This window comes from Vidua chalybeata, chromosome 4 (genome assembly GCF_026979565.1).
Source record: "Vidua chalybeata isolate OUT-0048 chromosome 4, bVidCha1 merged haplotype, whole genome shotgun sequence".
NCBI classification, from domain to species: Eukaryota; Metazoa; Chordata; class Aves; order Passeriformes; family Viduidae; genus Vidua; species Vidua chalybeata.
Window position 1 is genome coordinate 73,097,940 of NC_071533.1, and position 17,462 is coordinate 73,115,401.

The 17,462-nt window shown below is 46.2% G+C and overlaps 1 protein-coding gene and 1 long non-coding RNA gene across 2 annotated transcripts; both read left to right on the forward strand.

Annotated features, from left to right (window-relative positions):
- The first annotated feature begins 228 nt into the window (after nucleotides 1-228).
- LOC128787493 (uncharacterized) lies at nucleotides 229-17,021 on the forward strand. Its single transcript, XM_053941657.1, has 10 exons — nucleotides 229-255; nucleotides 505-615; nucleotides 1,130-1,198; nucleotides 13,168-13,277; nucleotides 14,172-14,257; nucleotides 14,342-14,400; nucleotides 14,502-14,637; nucleotides 14,940-15,046; nucleotides 15,579-15,720; nucleotides 16,348-17,021. Exons 1-9 carry the CDS (start codon nucleotides 229-231, stop codon nucleotides 15,627-15,629), a joined length of 756 nt encoding a protein of 251 aa, XP_053797632.1. The 3' UTR covers nucleotides 15,630-15,720; nucleotides 16,348-17,021.
- On the forward strand, nucleotides 4,812-11,653 carry LOC128786777 (uncharacterized). The gene is made up of 2 exons (XR_008430470.1): nucleotides 4,812-5,546; nucleotides 10,591-11,653. It is a non-coding gene; the product is annotated as an uncharacterized LOC128786777 (long non-coding RNA).
- Nucleotides 17,022-17,462: the final 441 nt, after the last annotated feature.

Genomic DNA, 17,462 nt, shown 5'->3' on the forward strand with positions numbered 1-17,462 from the left:
CTTGTTGCGGCAGAGTCCCTTTCGGGGGGGATGTACATGTGGAAAGGGATGGAAGCAAGTGCTGGGCTGCTGTCCAGGGCAGTTAAGACTCGTTCTGTGCCTTCTTTGGGGGCCAGGAAAAAGGGGTGAAGACTCGGGGCTCTGGTGTCATTTGGGGCACCCTAAGGTCCCTAGGAGAGGGAGGCACGCTGCGGCGGAGGAGCAGGTGGGTGGCGAATGAGGGGGGTCATGCCGGGTGCCGTCCCCCCGAGGGGGGTGTGTAGAATACTACATCCTGTCAAGTGCTTCGTTTTTATAGGTATTGGTAAAAATAGGAATTTGTCTCTAAATTCATTTGGAAAGAAAGCCAGAGCAGCCCCAGGTGTGAACTGTGAGGATAAGGAGGGGCCGGCTCCTGCCGGCAGCTGTTTTAGGGGCTTTGCCTCAGCTGATTTTACAGGGAGCTGCTGGAGAAGAGGAGTTTATGGGCGGCTCCTGGGGCTGTCCTTGGAAGGACGGTGACAGCTTCGGACAGGGTCTGGGGGATCACCTGGATACGCACTTGGATACCTGGAGCATTGCTCAGAGGAGGTGCCGAGGGACAAACCTTTGTGCCAGGTAGCGGCAGCCAAACAGGTGAGCCCATGTGCATTTGTAGCGGGGACATTTCTCCTTTCCCTTTTAAATTTCATCTTGCCAATCCCTCCCCGGTGCTCCCAGAAAAAAAAAAAAAAAAAAAAAAGAAAAAAGAAAAAAAGAAAAAAAAAAAAGTATTTTGAGTAGGAAAGAAATTCAAATTGAGGGTAGCGACTTGTCTTCCATTATTGACCGTGTCTGAACTGGTGGGGGATCCCCTTTCACGTGTGGTTTTGAGGGTATTGATTGAAGGAAAACCTGCCTTTTCCAGGATGTTAGGGGTATCCCAGGGGTGTCAGGGAATCGACAATACACAGCCCATTGTTCTATTTGTAGTTCACCTCTACTTCTTATATAATTTTTCTGCTGACAAATCTTATGCTTAGCTCGAATCGCAGTTCTGCTGTTTCTGAGGCCTGCCTTTTGCAGCTTTCCCAAAACCCTCTGGTTTGAAAGATTCCCACAACTTGAGGGATTTCATTTGAGGACAAGCCCTTCTTTTCTGCTCTTACAGGGGCTGAAACTGAAGGGGAGAACACATTTATTTGCCCTTGTTGAAGTGAGGCGAGCACCTGAGTGTGGCGTAAGTTCCGGGGGTTGAATTGAAGGAGGCTGCAGCTCTCGCAGCGTTTGAAGGGTTGGGATCGGGCTGTGCCGCTGCATTGGAGGGCGCTTCTTGTGCCCCTGGCCCGGCAGCCAAGGCTGTGGCGCGGGAGCTGCTGGCGTTGCCCGGGGAGCTGCCGAGGTGGAAGGGGACTTGGGCGCGGCCGGGCTGGCGCGGGACTGCCGGAGCCGCGCCGGAGCGAGGCGTGCGGAGCCGAGGGGAGCTTTGCCGGGCCGGCGGGCGGGAGAGGCGGCGCGGGCGCTGCGCCGGTGCCGGCCGGTGCCGGCCGCTCCGTCCGCTCCGAGCGCGGGGCTCGGGCGCCGCCGGGGCCCCCTGGGCCCGGTGCCGGCCCCGCCGGGCAGGGGGAGCGGGCGGGGGGCTCCCGGCGCGGCGCCGCCTCTGCCTGCCGCAGGAGCCGCTTTCCTGCCGGGAGCCGCGCTCCGCCCGGTGCCGGCAGCGCGGCTTTTCATTTTCCGAAGGTCCTTGGTGTAGCGCTTTGGAGGTGGTTCTTAGGAATTGATTGTATCGTTTTATTTTGTTCGTGCTTGGTGTATGCTAAAGGACATGGTGTACTTCTTGAATGTTATGGTTCTTGGTTCAGGTGCTGATGGCAAGGATTTATTTGGATTGAGTTTTGTTGTTGGATTTCATTTTTGTGGAATTTGGTGGATTTTTTTTTGTTTTGATTTGTTTTGATTTTTTTGGTTGGGTTTTTAAATAATATTTTTATATTATAAAAAGATAATTTAAAATTATATATTTTAAGGTTTACAATGTTTTTTTTATGGGTCGTGGCATGAAGTAGCGGTTAGGTTTTTAATTGGATTGTGGTGGCTTTTATTAGCGTGAGTATGTAGTGTTCGTTTTGGTGGGTTTGAGGCAGTGTCCTGTAGTTCATTAGTGAGGTTTTTGTAATATTGGTCATTGCATTATTGTTGATTGTATTATAGAGGTTTTATTCATTTGGTATGTTTGATTGTCGTGTATGTTTTGTTGTTGCAGAGAATCTGGGAGATATTGTTTATGGTTCCATTTATCTTTTGGCTTGGTGTTTATTTCCAGGTGGTATTTTAGTTTTGATGATGGTTTGAGGCATTATGGGTTTATTGAGTTAGGAATCATTTTTTTGTTGTTGTTAATTGAAGTTTTTTTTTTTTTTTTTTTTTTTTGTTTTTTTTTTTTTTTTTTTTTTTTTTTTTTTTTGTAGTTTGATGTATTTGGTTGCTGGTTTTTATTCGTTTTATTTTTGGGAACATGGTTGTTTATATGGTGGATTTTTTTCGGTAGTTATTTTATTTGGGTGGTGATTTTTTTGTTTCTTAGTGGTTTAGATTTTTTTATATCGGTAATTGGTTTGGTGGTTTTTTAAGTTTATTTTATAGCGTATTGGGTTCTCTTTATGAGTTAGTGTTGAGGTAGAGTTTTTTTTTTTGTTTTTTTTTTTTTTTTAGTAACGTTCAGGGTCTGTTGTAGGGTTTGGAGTTTAGTAAGTTAGTTGGATTTTTTTTTTTCTTTTTAGTGGGTTTTGTGATTTGCTGTGTGGGATTGTATAGGGTTTTTTTTTCATTTTTGTTTAATTTTTGTGATGTGATAAGAATTGTTAGTGAAAAGAGTGTAGTGTGGGTTTTTTTTGCTGGTAGTTGGTTGGCTGGTGGAGCCATTCTAATATTTTTGGACGGTATGGGTGGGAATTTGTTGCTGTTTGTATTGGCATTTTAGTTTTAGGTATTGGATCTTAAATGCAAAATTATAACTATAATGTAAGAAAACAAATCTAGAAATATAAAAATGGGAATATAAAACTTCCATTTAAAATATAAATAGAATACATATAAATAGAACATGTAACATAAATAATATTATCTATCACCGTAAGATGTTCTAATGTTTGATATAGAGTATTTTATACTCTATAGAGTATTTTAGAGTATGTTTATATAAGTACATATGAACATAGATTATACATATAAATCAAATCCATAGAAAATATCAATCTAGAAATGTATAATTAATATATGTAGATAGATATAAAATCCAAAATCATAGAAATTGATACAATACATAATGGATATGATACTGTATATGTCTTATTATACCACATGACATGTCATATATTTTATATATCTAAATATAGTACATCAATATACTGTAATATAATATGTAAGAAACTATAAATGTAAATATCAAAAGCATAAATAGAAAAATATTCAAATATAGTTTAAAATAAAGGGGTTTTTAAAATTTTCTATTTGGTAGTAGGCAGGGCTTTTATTATAAAAATTAAAAATAGAAATAAAATAAATTAGAAAGGGCTTCTTTGGTTTTTATTTGGTTAGAGGCAGGGTTTTTATTTTAAAAAATATGAATATACATTTTATTTTGATATAATTCTAAAAATAGAAATAGATAATCAATGTATAAAGATAGATAAAAAATAGAAAGTGTAAATAAAAATAAGTAATAGGAAGATATAGAATATAAATAACACCATCCATCAATCTACATTTACAATGCAAATTTCAATAGAAATGCGAAAAACATAGATAAATTTAAACACAGTTTAGAAGAAAGGGGGTTTTTTTTTAGGTTTTGACTTGGGTAGAGGCAGGGGTTTTATTATAAACAATATAAACCTTTTAGAAATATCAATCTAAATATAGAAATATGTAATCAATATATTAAGACATGCATAAAAATAGAAAATAAAATAAACTTTAAGTAATATGAATGAATGTAAGAAATTATCAAATTATCATTATACATCAGTATACATTTTAAATCAAAATGTGAATATAAATATAAAAAATATAAAAATAATATAGATTGAAATATAGCTTAAAAGAAAAGATTTTTTATTTTGGTTATTATTGGGTTAGAGGCAGGTTTTTTTTTTTTTTTTTTTTTTTTGGTCGGTGTTTTTCGGTTTCGTGCGGGATGTTTAGGGGCATTTATTGCAGAGGATGTTTTGAAGGGGGTCGCGCCTGTTCTTCTTTGCGCGCCTTCCCCGCCTGCAGCCCCAGGGCGGGCGGCAGTGCCGCCGCCTTGTGGCCAGAGTGCAGTAGTGCAGCCCTCGCCCGAGGTCCTCCCGCGGCCGCCACCTTGGGAGTGGGTTGTCGCGGACTCGCTTGACCTTCCCAATATGGCGGCAAAAAAAGGCGGGAAAAATGAGGACCTCGGTCTGTCTACTGCACTGCCTGCACGGCACCCTGACGCCGGCGCCGCCCCGCGAGATTTTTTTCGCTTTTTCCCGTGTCGTGGCCACGGACTGTGAGCTCAGCGGCTGCGCGGGCGGTCAGGTTTCGAGCGGGCGCCGACAGGCATCGGCAAAAACGCCTCTCCCTTCCGAGGGCCTCACGCGGCCGCCATCTTGAAAGTGTCGCGGCGGCCGGGACACTCTTGACCTTCTCAATATGGCGGATAGGAAAAAAAAAAAAAAAAAAAAGCGCGGGAAAATCGTGGTCCGCGTGCTGCACTGCCCGCGCGCCACGCAGGGGCCGCCCCGCCGGGATTTCCCGCGGCCTTGCCAGTACTGCGGACACGGGCTGTTGCCGCACTCGCGCCGCGGGCGGGTGGGTTTCAGGCAGTGTGATAAACTGTGGTAACTTGTTTGTTCATCAAAAGAATTGGAATATTAAAGGAGGAAATATAAAAATTAAAGTATGATTAATCACCATATAGGGAGCTTTTTGTAGCTTTTTTGCAGACACAGGCTAAGGATGTCGGGGGATGGCCGGAGCTGATTATGAAATCAGCGACCACCAGGCAACGGCCACCGGACTAGACAACGTAGGAGTACTCCGGGTATGCCCATCACTGTCCGGAGCCGATTGTGAAATCAGCGATCACCTGCCTCGACACAACGCAGACACGACGCAGAGAGATGCTCAAGCTACGCACACTGCTATCGCAAAAGACACGAATTAAGAAACCTCCAAGAAACTATAAAAAGAAACTGAATAAGGGAGTGGGGTGTGGGGCACTGCAGTGTGGGACACTGCAGGAGGGGCGGTTAGGAGACCCCTACCCACCCAGCGCTGTTTTGCTTGCTACTGCTTGCTGTAATTAATAAAATTCTAATTGACCTTAAAAAGGCTGAATCAAATTATTCGCCTCAATTTATCACAATTTGGTGCCGTGACTCGGATAAAGGAAACCCGGGAGGGAGGCCCCACTAGGGTGAGGCGCCCCACCGCCTTTTTGCGGTGGACCTAAGGGGGGGCTTCCTCCTTGGGCCTTTACCGACGAACCTAAAACTCAGTAGCAAGCAAAGGTACCCCCGTTAATCTTTGTGCACGAAGAACCGCGGAAGAGTGAACACGCAGGAAGCGTAAGTAGCCCCCAGTGGGTGGTGGGCCTCTTTTCCCGGTGGGTGGTGGGCCTCCTTTTTCCAGGGTTGATTAAAACCTGCTGGATTGAGGGATTAATATTCCAAGAGCATCCAGGGTTGATTCAAACCTGCTGGATTGAGGGACTAATGTTCCAAGAGCATCCAGGGTTGGGGGACGTAGGAGGGGGGGAGCTGCACCCCGCTCGGCGTCGAGTTACCCTCGGTGGGGAGGCTCCTGGGTTAGGAGGAGAGCAAGCGGGCCTAACCCAGACGCGGAGGTGGACGGCGTCAAAGTTCCTGGGGCGGGGGATCCCCGGAGAAACTTCCCCAAGTTTCGGCTTACTAATTTAGTATAAGTGTATGTGCTCGGTCGGCCCCGTACAAGCGGTCTCCGGAATGCGTGTGCGTGTGAAAAAGACGGTGGGCCCCGTACAAGCGGGCTCCGGAGTGCATGTGGAAGGGACAAAGCCTCGACCCTGGAAACGGGGTCTTTAAGAGTCGTTTAGGGGTGTGTAGTCCCGGAGTGATTGAGGTGAATAAGAAGACACACAGGGCGAAGCCCCGGTTGAGAAACGGAGGCGCCGGAAAGACGTGAGTAGTCCGGTCCGCTCGGTCGCTCGGTCAGGGGTGGGAGTCCTGGAGTGTAGCAAATGCGAACGTGTGTGTGAGAGGGGAACTGGCAGCTCAGATTCCCCAAGTGAGTGTGGACCCCATAGTAGTGCGTTTCCCATATCCGGCGACGGAGTGGGCCACGAATTGGGGGAAGCGACTGTCGTATTGTTTGTGTTGAGTGTGAGAAGGCACTCTAGAAGATGGGTCAGAGAAAAAGTAAATCTGCTGAACCCATGGGTGGGAGAATCTCGGTAAAACTTCCACTAGGCTTAACGGTAGAGTATTGGGATGCCTTTCCTTCTAGAAAAGGAAAAGATAAGGTTAAAATGATCCATTATTGTATGGAAATTTGGGGAGGTAAACAAATAAGGGGAGACCAACTATATTGGCCCGTATTTGGGTTGTTTGAGGATTGGATCTGTCAAGCTCTAAATATATATGTTAACTCCAAAGAGCCCTTTAACCAAGAGGAGAGCGAATATGCAGCTCTTTGGATAGTGGGAGAGATTGAAGAAAGCTTTCCAGTTGTATTCAGGGGTGGACCCCAATACCCCAGAAGGGGAGACACTTTTGAAGGTGCATTTTGTAGTCAATTCTTGGGTAGACATTCGGAAGAAGTTGGAGAAATTAGAAGGATGGCAGGCGAGAGGATTGGATGAGTTGTTGTGAGAGGCTCAAAAGGTGTGTGTTGGGAGAGAGGATGAGAGTTTTAAAAAGCAGTCTGGAATCGTGTTAGCAGCAGTAGGGGGGGACAACAGAATCCCCAAAGGGGAACTGGAGGTCAGTCCAGAGGTCGGACTGACGTCCAGCGAAGTTGGTTTGAAGGGAAGTCGAGAGGTGGAGAGAGCATTGTTTGTTTCTATTGTGGGAAGAAGGGACACATGAGGAGAGAGTGTCGGCAGAAGATTGCTGATGAGGAACAGTTCAAAGAAGATTAGGGGGGTCGGGGGCTCTATCTGCTGGGGACAAGAGAAAGAACAGAGCCCCTGGTAAAATTAAAAATAGGTCCCCAGCAACGAGAATATGAGTTCCTTGTGGACTCAGGGGCGGAGAGATCAACCGTCCAGACCCTTCCCCAAGGGTGTAAGATTTCACCTGAGATAATACAGGTGATTGGGGCCAAAGGGGAACCCTTTGGAGTACCTGTAATTAAGGATGTACTCTTAGAAAGTGATTCTAAATTAGGAATTGGGTCATTTTTACTAGTTCCAGAAGCAGATTAAAACTATATCCTCTCTGAGTTGAAGACGAGAAAAAGATTAACCCAGAAGTTTGGTATACCCCCGACAGTGTGGGGAAATTAAATATTGAACCCTTTGAGGTAACTATCAGGAACCCAGAAATCCCTGTCAGGATTCGGCAATATCCCATACCCAAAGAGGGGAGGGAAGGACTAAAAACAGAAATAAAGAGACTTTTGGAAAAGGGACTTTTAGAACCCTGTATGTCCCCTTTCAATACCCCCATCCTGCCAGTAAAGAAACCGAATGGCAGTTACAGATTGGTGCATGACTTGCGGGAAATTAATAAAAGAACAGTTGAAAGATTCCCGGTCGTAGCCAATCCACATACTATTTTAAGCCAACTTGGCCCAGAAAACCAGTGGTATAGTGTAATAGATCTTAAAGATGCTTTTTGGGCCTGTCCCCTTAAGGAAACCTCTAGAGATTATTTTGCTTTTGAATGGGAAGACCCGGATACACATAGAAAACAACAACTGAGGTGGACAGTCCTTCCCCAGGGGTTTACCGAATCCCCAAATTTGTTTGGGCAAGCTCTGGAACAAATATTGGCAGAATATTCACAGGGGGAGGGGATTGTGCTTCTACAATATGTAGATGATTTATTAATTGCAGGGAAAGAAGAAGAAAGAGTAAGGGAAGAAACTATAAAACTCCTAAATTATTTAAGCCTTAAGGGACTCAAAGTTTCAAAGTCAAAATTACAATTCGTGGAAGAGGAAGTTAAATACCTCGGACACTGGCTGACTCAGGGGACTAAGAAATTGGATACTGATAGAGTCCAAGGAATACTTTCCCTGGAAGCCCCCAAAAAAAAAAAAAAAAAACAAAAAAAAAAACAAAAACAAAAAACAAAAAAAAAACTAAAAGGCAGGCTCGGCAGTTACTGGGACTTTTTGGGTATTGCAGACAATGGATTGAAAATTTTAGTGGGAAAGTTAAATTTCTGTATGAAAAATTAACAACAGACGGGCTATTAAAATGGAGCTCCGAGGATGAGACCCGGTTAAAATCATTAAAAACTGAACTGGTCAATGCCCCGGTTCTCAGCCTCCCGGATCTAAAAAGACCATTCTTTTTATTCATTAATGTCAATGAAGGGGTGGCGTACGGGGTGTTAGCCCAGGAATGGGCTGGAGGAAAAAAACCAGTGGCATATCTTTCAAAGCTTCTCGACCCTGTTAGTCGAGGGTGGCCTGCCTGTCTGCAGTCGATAGTGGCTGCTGCCCTTTTGGTAGAAGAAGCAGGAAAGATAACTTTTGGGAGTGAACTGAAGGTTTTATCTCCTCATAACATTCGTGGAGTACTACAACAAAAAGCAGATAAATGGATAACAGATGCCAGACTCCTAAAGTATGAAGGCATCCTAATTTCTTCTCCTAGGTTAAGTATTGAAACCACAAGCTTACAAAATCCAGCCCAGTTTCTATATGGGGAACCAGTTGTGGGACTAACTCATGATTGTCTTTTGTAAATAGAGGAACAAACAAAAATAAGACCAGACCTCGAAGAGGAGGAATTAGAGGAAGGATATCGGTATTATGTAGATGGGTCCTCCCGGGTCCTTGAAGGGAAAAGGAAATCTGGGTATGCTATTGTGGATGGGAAAATTTTTAAGAAAATAGAATCTGGTCCTCTTAGCCCCAGCTGGTCAGCACAAGCATGTGAATTGTATGCAGTACTCAGAGCTTTAGAACTACTAAAAGGAAAAGTTGGGACCATTTATACTGATTCAAAATATGCTTATGGGGTGGTTCATACATTTGGTAAAATCTGGGAAGAAAGGGGTCTTATCAATTCACAGGGAAGGGGGTTGATACATGGGGAATTAATTCTGAAAGTGCTCCAGGCCTTGAGAGGTCCGGAAAGAATAGCTATTGTTCATGTAAAAGGACATCAAGTGGGGATGGGAAGCTCAGTACGGGGAAATAACTTAGCCGACCAGGAGGCGAGAAAGGCAGCTCTAATGAATTTAAAACCATATAAGGGGGGGGTCACACAAAGGAAAGATTGCTCCACTTGTGGAGCTGACTTAGAGGAAGAACCATGTTGGGCTTGCTGGGATGCATACGGGATTGATTCGATACAGTGTGCCTGTGATAACCCCCAAGACAAACATTGCCGGTTCCATGAACCCATTAACCATGTGTTAGCCTTCACGGTACAGGAAAAACAAAAATTAAACCAAATGGGGGTGAAGGAAAAAGAGGGAGGCAAGTGGATACTACTGGATGGGCGGGAGGTACTCCCAAAAGGAATGGCAATAAGGGTCCTGCAAGCAATTCATGAGAAAACCCACTGGGGAACTCAAGCCCTGGTTGACCAATTTGCAATTAAATATATGTGTATAGGGGTCTATAATCTTGCAAAACAGGTAGCCCAACAATGTTTAACCTGTCAAAGAATAAATAAACAACAATTAATAGAAAGACCAATGGGCGGAAGGGAACTGGCACAACGACCCTTTTCACATATACAAATAGATTTTACAGAATTTCCAAAAGTGGGGAGGTATAAATATCTATTGGTACTGGTAGACCACTTAACCCATTACGTGGAAGCTTATCCTATGGCCCGAGCTACTTCGAACACTGTGGTAAAAGTATTATTAGAGCAAATTATCCCCCGGTATGGATTAATTGAGTGTTTAGACTCAGACCGGGGACCCCATTACACCTCTAAAATTGCAAAAGATGTCCTGACAGCTTTGGGGACTCAATGGAAATATCACACCCCATGGCATCCACAGAGCTCGGGGAGGGTGGAAAGAATGAATGGAGAAATAAAAAAAAAAAACCAAAAAAAAAAAAAAAAAACCAACTCACAAAGTAAAATGCTAGAAACAAAAATGTCATGGGTTAAGTGCCTACCTCTTGCCTTATTGAACATTCGAACTCAACCCCGAACTGATGTGGGAATCTCCCCATTTGAAATGCTATTTGGAATGCCTTATGATATGGAAGCCCCCACAGATCACCCCTGCCTAAAAGATTCTCATATTAAATTCTACATTACCCAAATTATGAGCAGAAGGCAGTAATTGAGGAAGAAAGGAGTATTGGCACAGAGACCACCTCTGGATATCACAATCCATAAGATAAAACCAGGGGATCAAGTACTTATTAAGTCTTGGAAGGAAGATTCCTTAACTCCATGTGGGGAAGGTCCTTTTCTTGTTTTGCTTACCACAGAAACGGCAGTCAGGACGGCCGAAAAGGGGTGGACTCACGCCAGCCGAGTGAAAGGCCCGGTTGCCACAAATAACCAGTGGAGAGTGACTAGCCAGCCTGGGAACTTGAAAGTGACTCTTAAGAAAAACTAATGAACTCTGTGGACATTATCCAAATCAACCATAAGGGGAAGCAAAGGGATACAATTACAAAAGACTATATAGTGATTTGTAATAAGGAAGGTTGTGGAGATTGTTACCCTTTTGTGTGCTTTATATGTAAAATTTGCCAAGAACGGTGGTGGGTCCATTGCCAGAGGGGAAGACCACCAATTGGGGTTTGTACTGAGTGCTATAAAACTCAGCGAAAACTAACTGAAACTGTGCTAAGGATAGGAGAATTGGAAAATCAGTGGGTCAGTTTTGGATCTGAGTGGTGGGAAATATTCTTGTTTTCATACTAACGAGCCCACTTCATTTGCTGCTCAGATAATAAAAGGGTGTTGTCGAAAGGAACTGAAGGGGATTCCTTGCAATCCACCTCTGGTCAAAGATAAGAACTGGGAACAGTACAAGGCTAGGCAGGAGCGGAAAAGGGGACGCTCAGGCGAGTACTGCTGCTGCCGAGAAGATGGTTTACCTCGCGGCTCGAAGCACCCGAGTCGGCGAGCGAGGCAGAGAGGAAAAGGCCAAGCCCCCTCTAAGTGGAACAATGCTGAAATGCTCCAACTATTGCCAGCCGAGTACTAGGATCCCTCAAAGGACCAGTCTAAGTGCCTCCGAAACACCAAGGGAGCAGCAAGCCAAAAAGGGGAAAACAGGATATTACGTAACAAAAACAAGGCTAGGACTCCACCCTTATTGGCAAATTATTAGTTTTCTATCGCTCTGTCCTAATGGTGTTTCTAGTCAGGACAATGCTGAACACTTTACTTCTAGCCTACGAAGCAGCAAAGCGATTTGATGAACAAAATGGTAAAAGAGAAAATGGGGGATTGTGATAAACTGTGGTAACTTGTTTGTTCATCAAAAGAATTGGAATATTAAAGGAGGAAATATAAAAATTAAAGTATGATTAATCACCATATAGGGAGCTTTTTGTAGCTTTTTTGCAGACACAGGCTAAGGATGTCGGGGGATGGCCGGAGCTGATTATGAAATCAGCGACCACCAGGCAACGGCCACCGGACTAGACAACGTAGGAGTACTCCGGGTATGCCCATCACTGTCCGGAGCCGATTGTGAAATCAGCGATCACCTGCCTCGACACAACGCAGACACGACGCAGAGAGATGCTCAAGCTACGCACACTGCTATCGCAAAAGACACGAATTAAGAAACCTCCAAGAAACTATAAAAAGAAACTGAATAAGGGAGTGGGGTGTGGGGCACTGCAGTGTGGGACACTGCAGGAGGGGCGGTTAGGAGACCCCTACCCACCCAGCGCTGTTTTGCTTGCTACTGCTTGCTGTAATTAATAAAATTCTAATTGACCTTAAAAAGGCTGAATCAAATTATTCGCCTCAATTTATCACAGGCAGCATTTTTCTTTTAAATAAGAGATCGTTAATATTAATATCATAGAGCTAGAATTTGCTTACAGGCAGGGCTTTTATTTTAAAGAACAGAACTATTTTTGCAATATAAATATAGAAATGTATCTTAATATATCTGGATATATAAAAAGATAAAATATAAATAAATAGAAGTCATAGGAAGAAGATATTTAATATAGAATCGAAATAACATCATGCATCAATATACATGATAAATGGGAATGTGAAAAGTATAAATATGAAAGATAGTTCTAGAGAGTTTAAAAGAAAAGGATTTTGGAGGGGTTTTATTGGGTTAGAGGCAGTGTGTTTTAGTTTGTGTGCGGGTGGTTTTGGGCCATTTATTTTTCAGGATTTTTCCAAGGGGATCGCCCCTGTTCTTTTCTGCCTCCCTTCCCTCCGGGCGAGCGGCAGCCCCCGGCTGTGGCCGGCGGCGGTGCTGCCGCCTTGTGGACAGAGAGCGGTACTGCAGCCCCCCCCCAGCCAGCGCCCTGCCCCTCGCCGCTGGGTGCCGGCTGAGGGGGGAAGGACGGCTGCCGAGCGTGGGAAGGGCGAGGCGCGGGAGGGAGCGAGCGGCAAGCGGGGCGGTGTCTGTAAATAGAGGGGAGGGCTGAAGGAGATTCGGGAGAGCAAAGGGACCCGATGACCGAGAAGAAGGGCAGCGGCGAGGGCGGCCCGGCGGGGCCGCTTTCGGCGGGCGGCGGAGGCGCGGTCGCAGCGCTCACGGGCCGGGGGCGGCGGGCGGGGGGCGAGCGGCGTCGGAACAGGGCTGCACTCCCCTTTCCCGATGCCCGCGCGCGTCCCTCTCTAGACGCTGGAAGCGACCGCGTGCCGGAAAATGCCGCCGGGGCGGCGCGCAGGCGGCGGAGCGGGGCCCCGGCTTTCCCCGCCCCTCCTGCCGCCATCTTTGGAAGGTCAAGCGAGCCGTCCCCGTCCCGCCGCGTCGCTGTCTCGTCCCGCCGCGTTCCCGCCGCCTCCCCGTGCTTCCCCGCCGTCTCCACTCTGACACGATCCGCCCCCGTCCCGGACCCCCTCCGCTGCAGGGAAATGCAGGAGAACGCGAAAGCATCGGGGCAGAGCAGCCGCTGGAGGTGCCCGAGCCGTCTCCCCCTTGCCCGCAGGGCCGGAGTTGCCCACCGCCGGCAGCTGACAGGTACGCTGACAGCACGGGCGGCTCCGGCACACGCTTTGCCTCGCTGTGTTCCGGTGCCGTGCTGCTGCGGGAGGACGGGGCCAGCGCTCCAAAGGCCAGAGCAGAGCGCTGGCGAATGGGAGGCGAGGAAGGCTTGGGCTAAGGATGGATTGAAACCGGGCTGCCTGTAAGTGCGCAGAGAGACCTTTGTCATCCACGCTGCCAAAAGGAGCACCTGGTACACCCTATAGGTGTGCCTTGTGTTTCACGTGTTTTCATTTCCTGTTTGTGTCATCCCAAAAAGCAGGGACGGAGCAAATGGGACTGGTTCCCACTGTTGCTGTGTGAAGGCTTTTTACAGGCTGCTGTATTGATGTCATCTTTTTTTCACCCCAAGTTTGGCTTTTCCCATGCTTTTCCCGTAGCTGCTGCATTGGGTGTCCCCAGGAGGGCTGGGTTCCTCAGCAGGGGTCTTAGGAGTTGCTATGGATTCTGATTTTTCTGAAGCTGTATGGAAGCGTGCTAGCGAATCAGCTCTTTTCTCTCCTGAAAAGCTTTCCATCTATGTCCACCCGTGCGTCTCTGTGTTTTAATCACGTAGCCGGACGCGCTGAGGTTCTTACTTTCTAAGCCAAAAGCTGAAGCAGATGACCGTTTGCTTTGTGTGTGTGAGGAGTGGCATTTGTGCTGGAGAGCTGCGGTTGGGAACAAAAGATGGACTTAATGTGCTCTGGGGACGGGCACGGGAGGAAACGCACAGAAAGGCAAGGCAGTGATGATTGCGGAGGAGAAATGAGAGGTGGTTGCTTCCGATCCGTGGGGACTTTCCTTGGGAGTGATCGATCAGAGAGCGTATGGAAGTAGAGAGCATCTTCTGGCTGCTTCTGTTCTGTAAACTTCTCCCTGGCTTCACAGGTCCGTGCTGGAGAGTGGGAGAAGGGTCCCTGCTGGCTGCCGTGTCCTGGGTGGGCACAGAGCTCTGACCTTGGCCAGATGGGCTGGTGAGTATTGAATCAATCCCTGCCTCCTCGTGAGCAAGTTGTTTGAAGGAGTTTGAGGCAGGGACGGCTTTTAGCCGGCTGCAGTTCGGTTTCTTTCTCACAGGTTTCCGGGTGTTTTGATCCTGACGTCGCCAAAGCCTCAGGTTTGCTGAATTGGGGCTCCTACCTGTGTGACCCGTGAAATGTCCCGGAAGCTGATCGATGTCTTCCTGCTCCCGCTGTGTTCATTTGGGCTGTGCTTCAGGCTTCTCTCCCTGGGCCCTTGCCGTTGCCGTATCTCTTGGATGCCGTGCAGAACGGAATCAGGCAGCCAAGCCTCAGGTTCACCTTCTCCCTCACCCTCTGCGCTGCTCGTGTGGCACAGCAGATCCTGAAGCCAGGTACTGGGACGTGCTGCGTGTGTCACTGCTGGGGTGAAAAACAGAGCCCTGGGGAGTGTCGATCCCCTCACCTGCTCTGTGCTCGTGCGCTCTTGCCTGAGCTTTTCCTCCTGGGCAAGAGAAGGGGAGGGTGGGCAGCAATGGGAATGCGCCTCAGAGCAAAGGCCTTCTGCAGTTGCCGGGCTGTTCTCCCAGCTCGGAGCGCTGCACGCTCACTGACTGCAGCTTCCAGGAATTGTCGTCCGTGCTTGTGGATTGGGAGCGCTGTCCTCCTCCACCATGCCAACCTTTTCTCTTTACAGAGGAGCACGTGTACATAAGGGTAAAGAGATTCCTTCTGTCACACCGGTATTTGGACCTGAGGAAGGTACCAGGTTTTCTCCAGCTTTTCTACAGTTTTGATTTTGAGGTAAGAGTCCCATTTTAGGTACCCAGTAATTCTTCAGAAATGTATTAGAAACAGCCGCAAAAATACAATGAAAGCTCATTCTCCCACGGGTAGTTAATTAGAAGCGTCTTTCTTATGTTTCATGTAGGAATTCAAAATGTTATTTCTGTGAGGTTTTTGTTGTCTTCTTAATACTAGCGCACAAGGAGTTGTGCTGTGTATGCTCTGTGAGCACAAGAAAAGAATGTTCTGCCCGGCTAGCTACAATTCCTCTTTGAGTTTAGGCTAGTAACTTTGAGTTCAACTGAAGTATTTTAGAAACAGCAACTTCTAAAATTCCATTTCCACTGCATGTTTGGGCTGCAGACTGACTGTTCCCAATGGATGTTAGCGATTAAATTTGATAGGAATGGAAAATTGAGAAGTCCAGAAGAAGCTGTGGTAATTCCTGAGCTGGCACTCAGAGGGAACCGGGGTTTTGTGCTCTTAGGAGCATGTATCCTTTGGAAATGTCTGAATGTCTGACGGTGGTATTTTTCTTTATGGCTTCCAGTACAAAACAGCACGAGTGGATCCTCAGATTTCTTGGGGAAGGGCTGCGTGACAAACATTGCTGTGAGCTCTATGTCTACCAGAGGATTTTCCGGGTCATTCTTTCCTTTCTCAGCAGTCCTTTGTGTGACCAGGGCTCCCAGGTAAGAATTGAAAAAGAACAGTTCCCAAATACCCCAAACCACAAAAGCTTGTATGGCCTCAAGATCTCAAGTACAAAACAGAAAGGAGCAGCTGATTCTGCCTTGGTCCTCTTGAAAATCTGTTCCTTGTTGGTTTTGTGGATGTGTGGAGGGGGAAATAATTTAGGTTGTGTCTAAACCGGTCCCATCCTTATCCCCTGAAACTGGGACCGGTTCCTGCCATCGTGGAGCCTCACGTGGGTGCCGTGGTTTTGCTCCTGCAGTCGGGGTCTTTTCTTTTTGGGTCTCTATTCCCCAGCCAGCACGTTTGTCACCTGCACAGTGCTTCGGCAGGAGGGAAACTCGCCTGCCGGGAGCTCTCAGGTTTGGGAGCATCCACCCTGAGGATTTCAGGTATCAAAACCTCGGACAAAAGAGAAAATTGTCTTGCTACCTGAATACTTCTTGTAAGAGCAGCACCTGTGGTGTGAAGCGTTGAAGGGAGAATGTCTTTCCTTCTCTGGAGTTGCTGAGAACAGGCGGTGTTCATTTTAGCTGGAAGTTGATCGGGTACCAGCCAAATTGCTCATTTTATTTTAGATAATCAGATCTTGGCTGTAAAAGAACAAGTTGCATTTTCTGTTTCAGAGTCCTATTCTGGAGATACGACAGAGTGCTGCCCGTGTCACCTCTAGAGCTGCCCATGAGCGCTGATAGAGGATCACAGCCTCCTCTCGTGGGTCCTGCACGGCTTAGAGAAAAGGTAACCAGCCAAGTACGGGAGACATGGGGACAATTTCCTGTCCACGGCTGAAGAATGACGTGGCTGAGGATGAAAGCAAGGGGGACAGACCTGGAGACGGGGACACCGAGGGCTGCACTGGCAGAACTTGCTGAACGCTGAGGTGTCCCTTGTGTTTTTGAGAAGAGAATCAAGAGGCTTTCAGGTGGTGGTGGGAGGGACGATGGTGGGGGGCTGTGTGATTTGGGAATCACTTCCTTGACAAAGCAAAAGGACACCTTGTGCTGGTGTCTTTAGCTTTGAAATTTCAAGCAGCCTCAGTTCCCATCCTGTCACAGGACCTGCTGCACAGGAAGTGGCACAGTAATGGATTTGAGCTGTCTAGAACGTTACTTCTCCTCCCCTTGCCTCTCCCTGACAAAAAAAATCTCTTCTGCAAGCACAGAGTGCCCTGACAGGTTCAGGCAAGTGCACCAAAAGTGCCCTAGAATATGGTCCCCCGTAGGAGATGGACCAGCTGCTGGTGAGGATCTGCCTTTCAAATGTGGTTTTCTTTTCTTTTTTTCCTTTTTGTTCTGTTTCATTTTGTTTTTCAGGTTTCTGGAGAACCAGGTGATAAATAAAATGATTTCCTTACTCCATCCTTTGTGGCTAATAAATTTAGGAGACAAGAGAGAAAACAGGAATCGATCCCAGATGCCGCTGTTGAGATGGGTATATGATCTATATATCTATATATATATATATATATGAGAGGTATATGATCTACCTGTATATAGATATATGCGTATCTCTGTATATCTGTGTAGTGATAATAATGGGAGTTTTTATGATACGTTGCTTTACTGTCTTCTATTTTTAATAAAGTGCGATTTTAAGTTATTAGGTATAACATTTTATTCTGCTTATTGGCTAAAGTAACATTTTCTTGTATTTTATTGGTATCAAGTCATGTTAATCATTAATTGGTAAGAGTTTATAATGAATTATTAAGGTGTGAATATTGTTCATTAAGGTACGT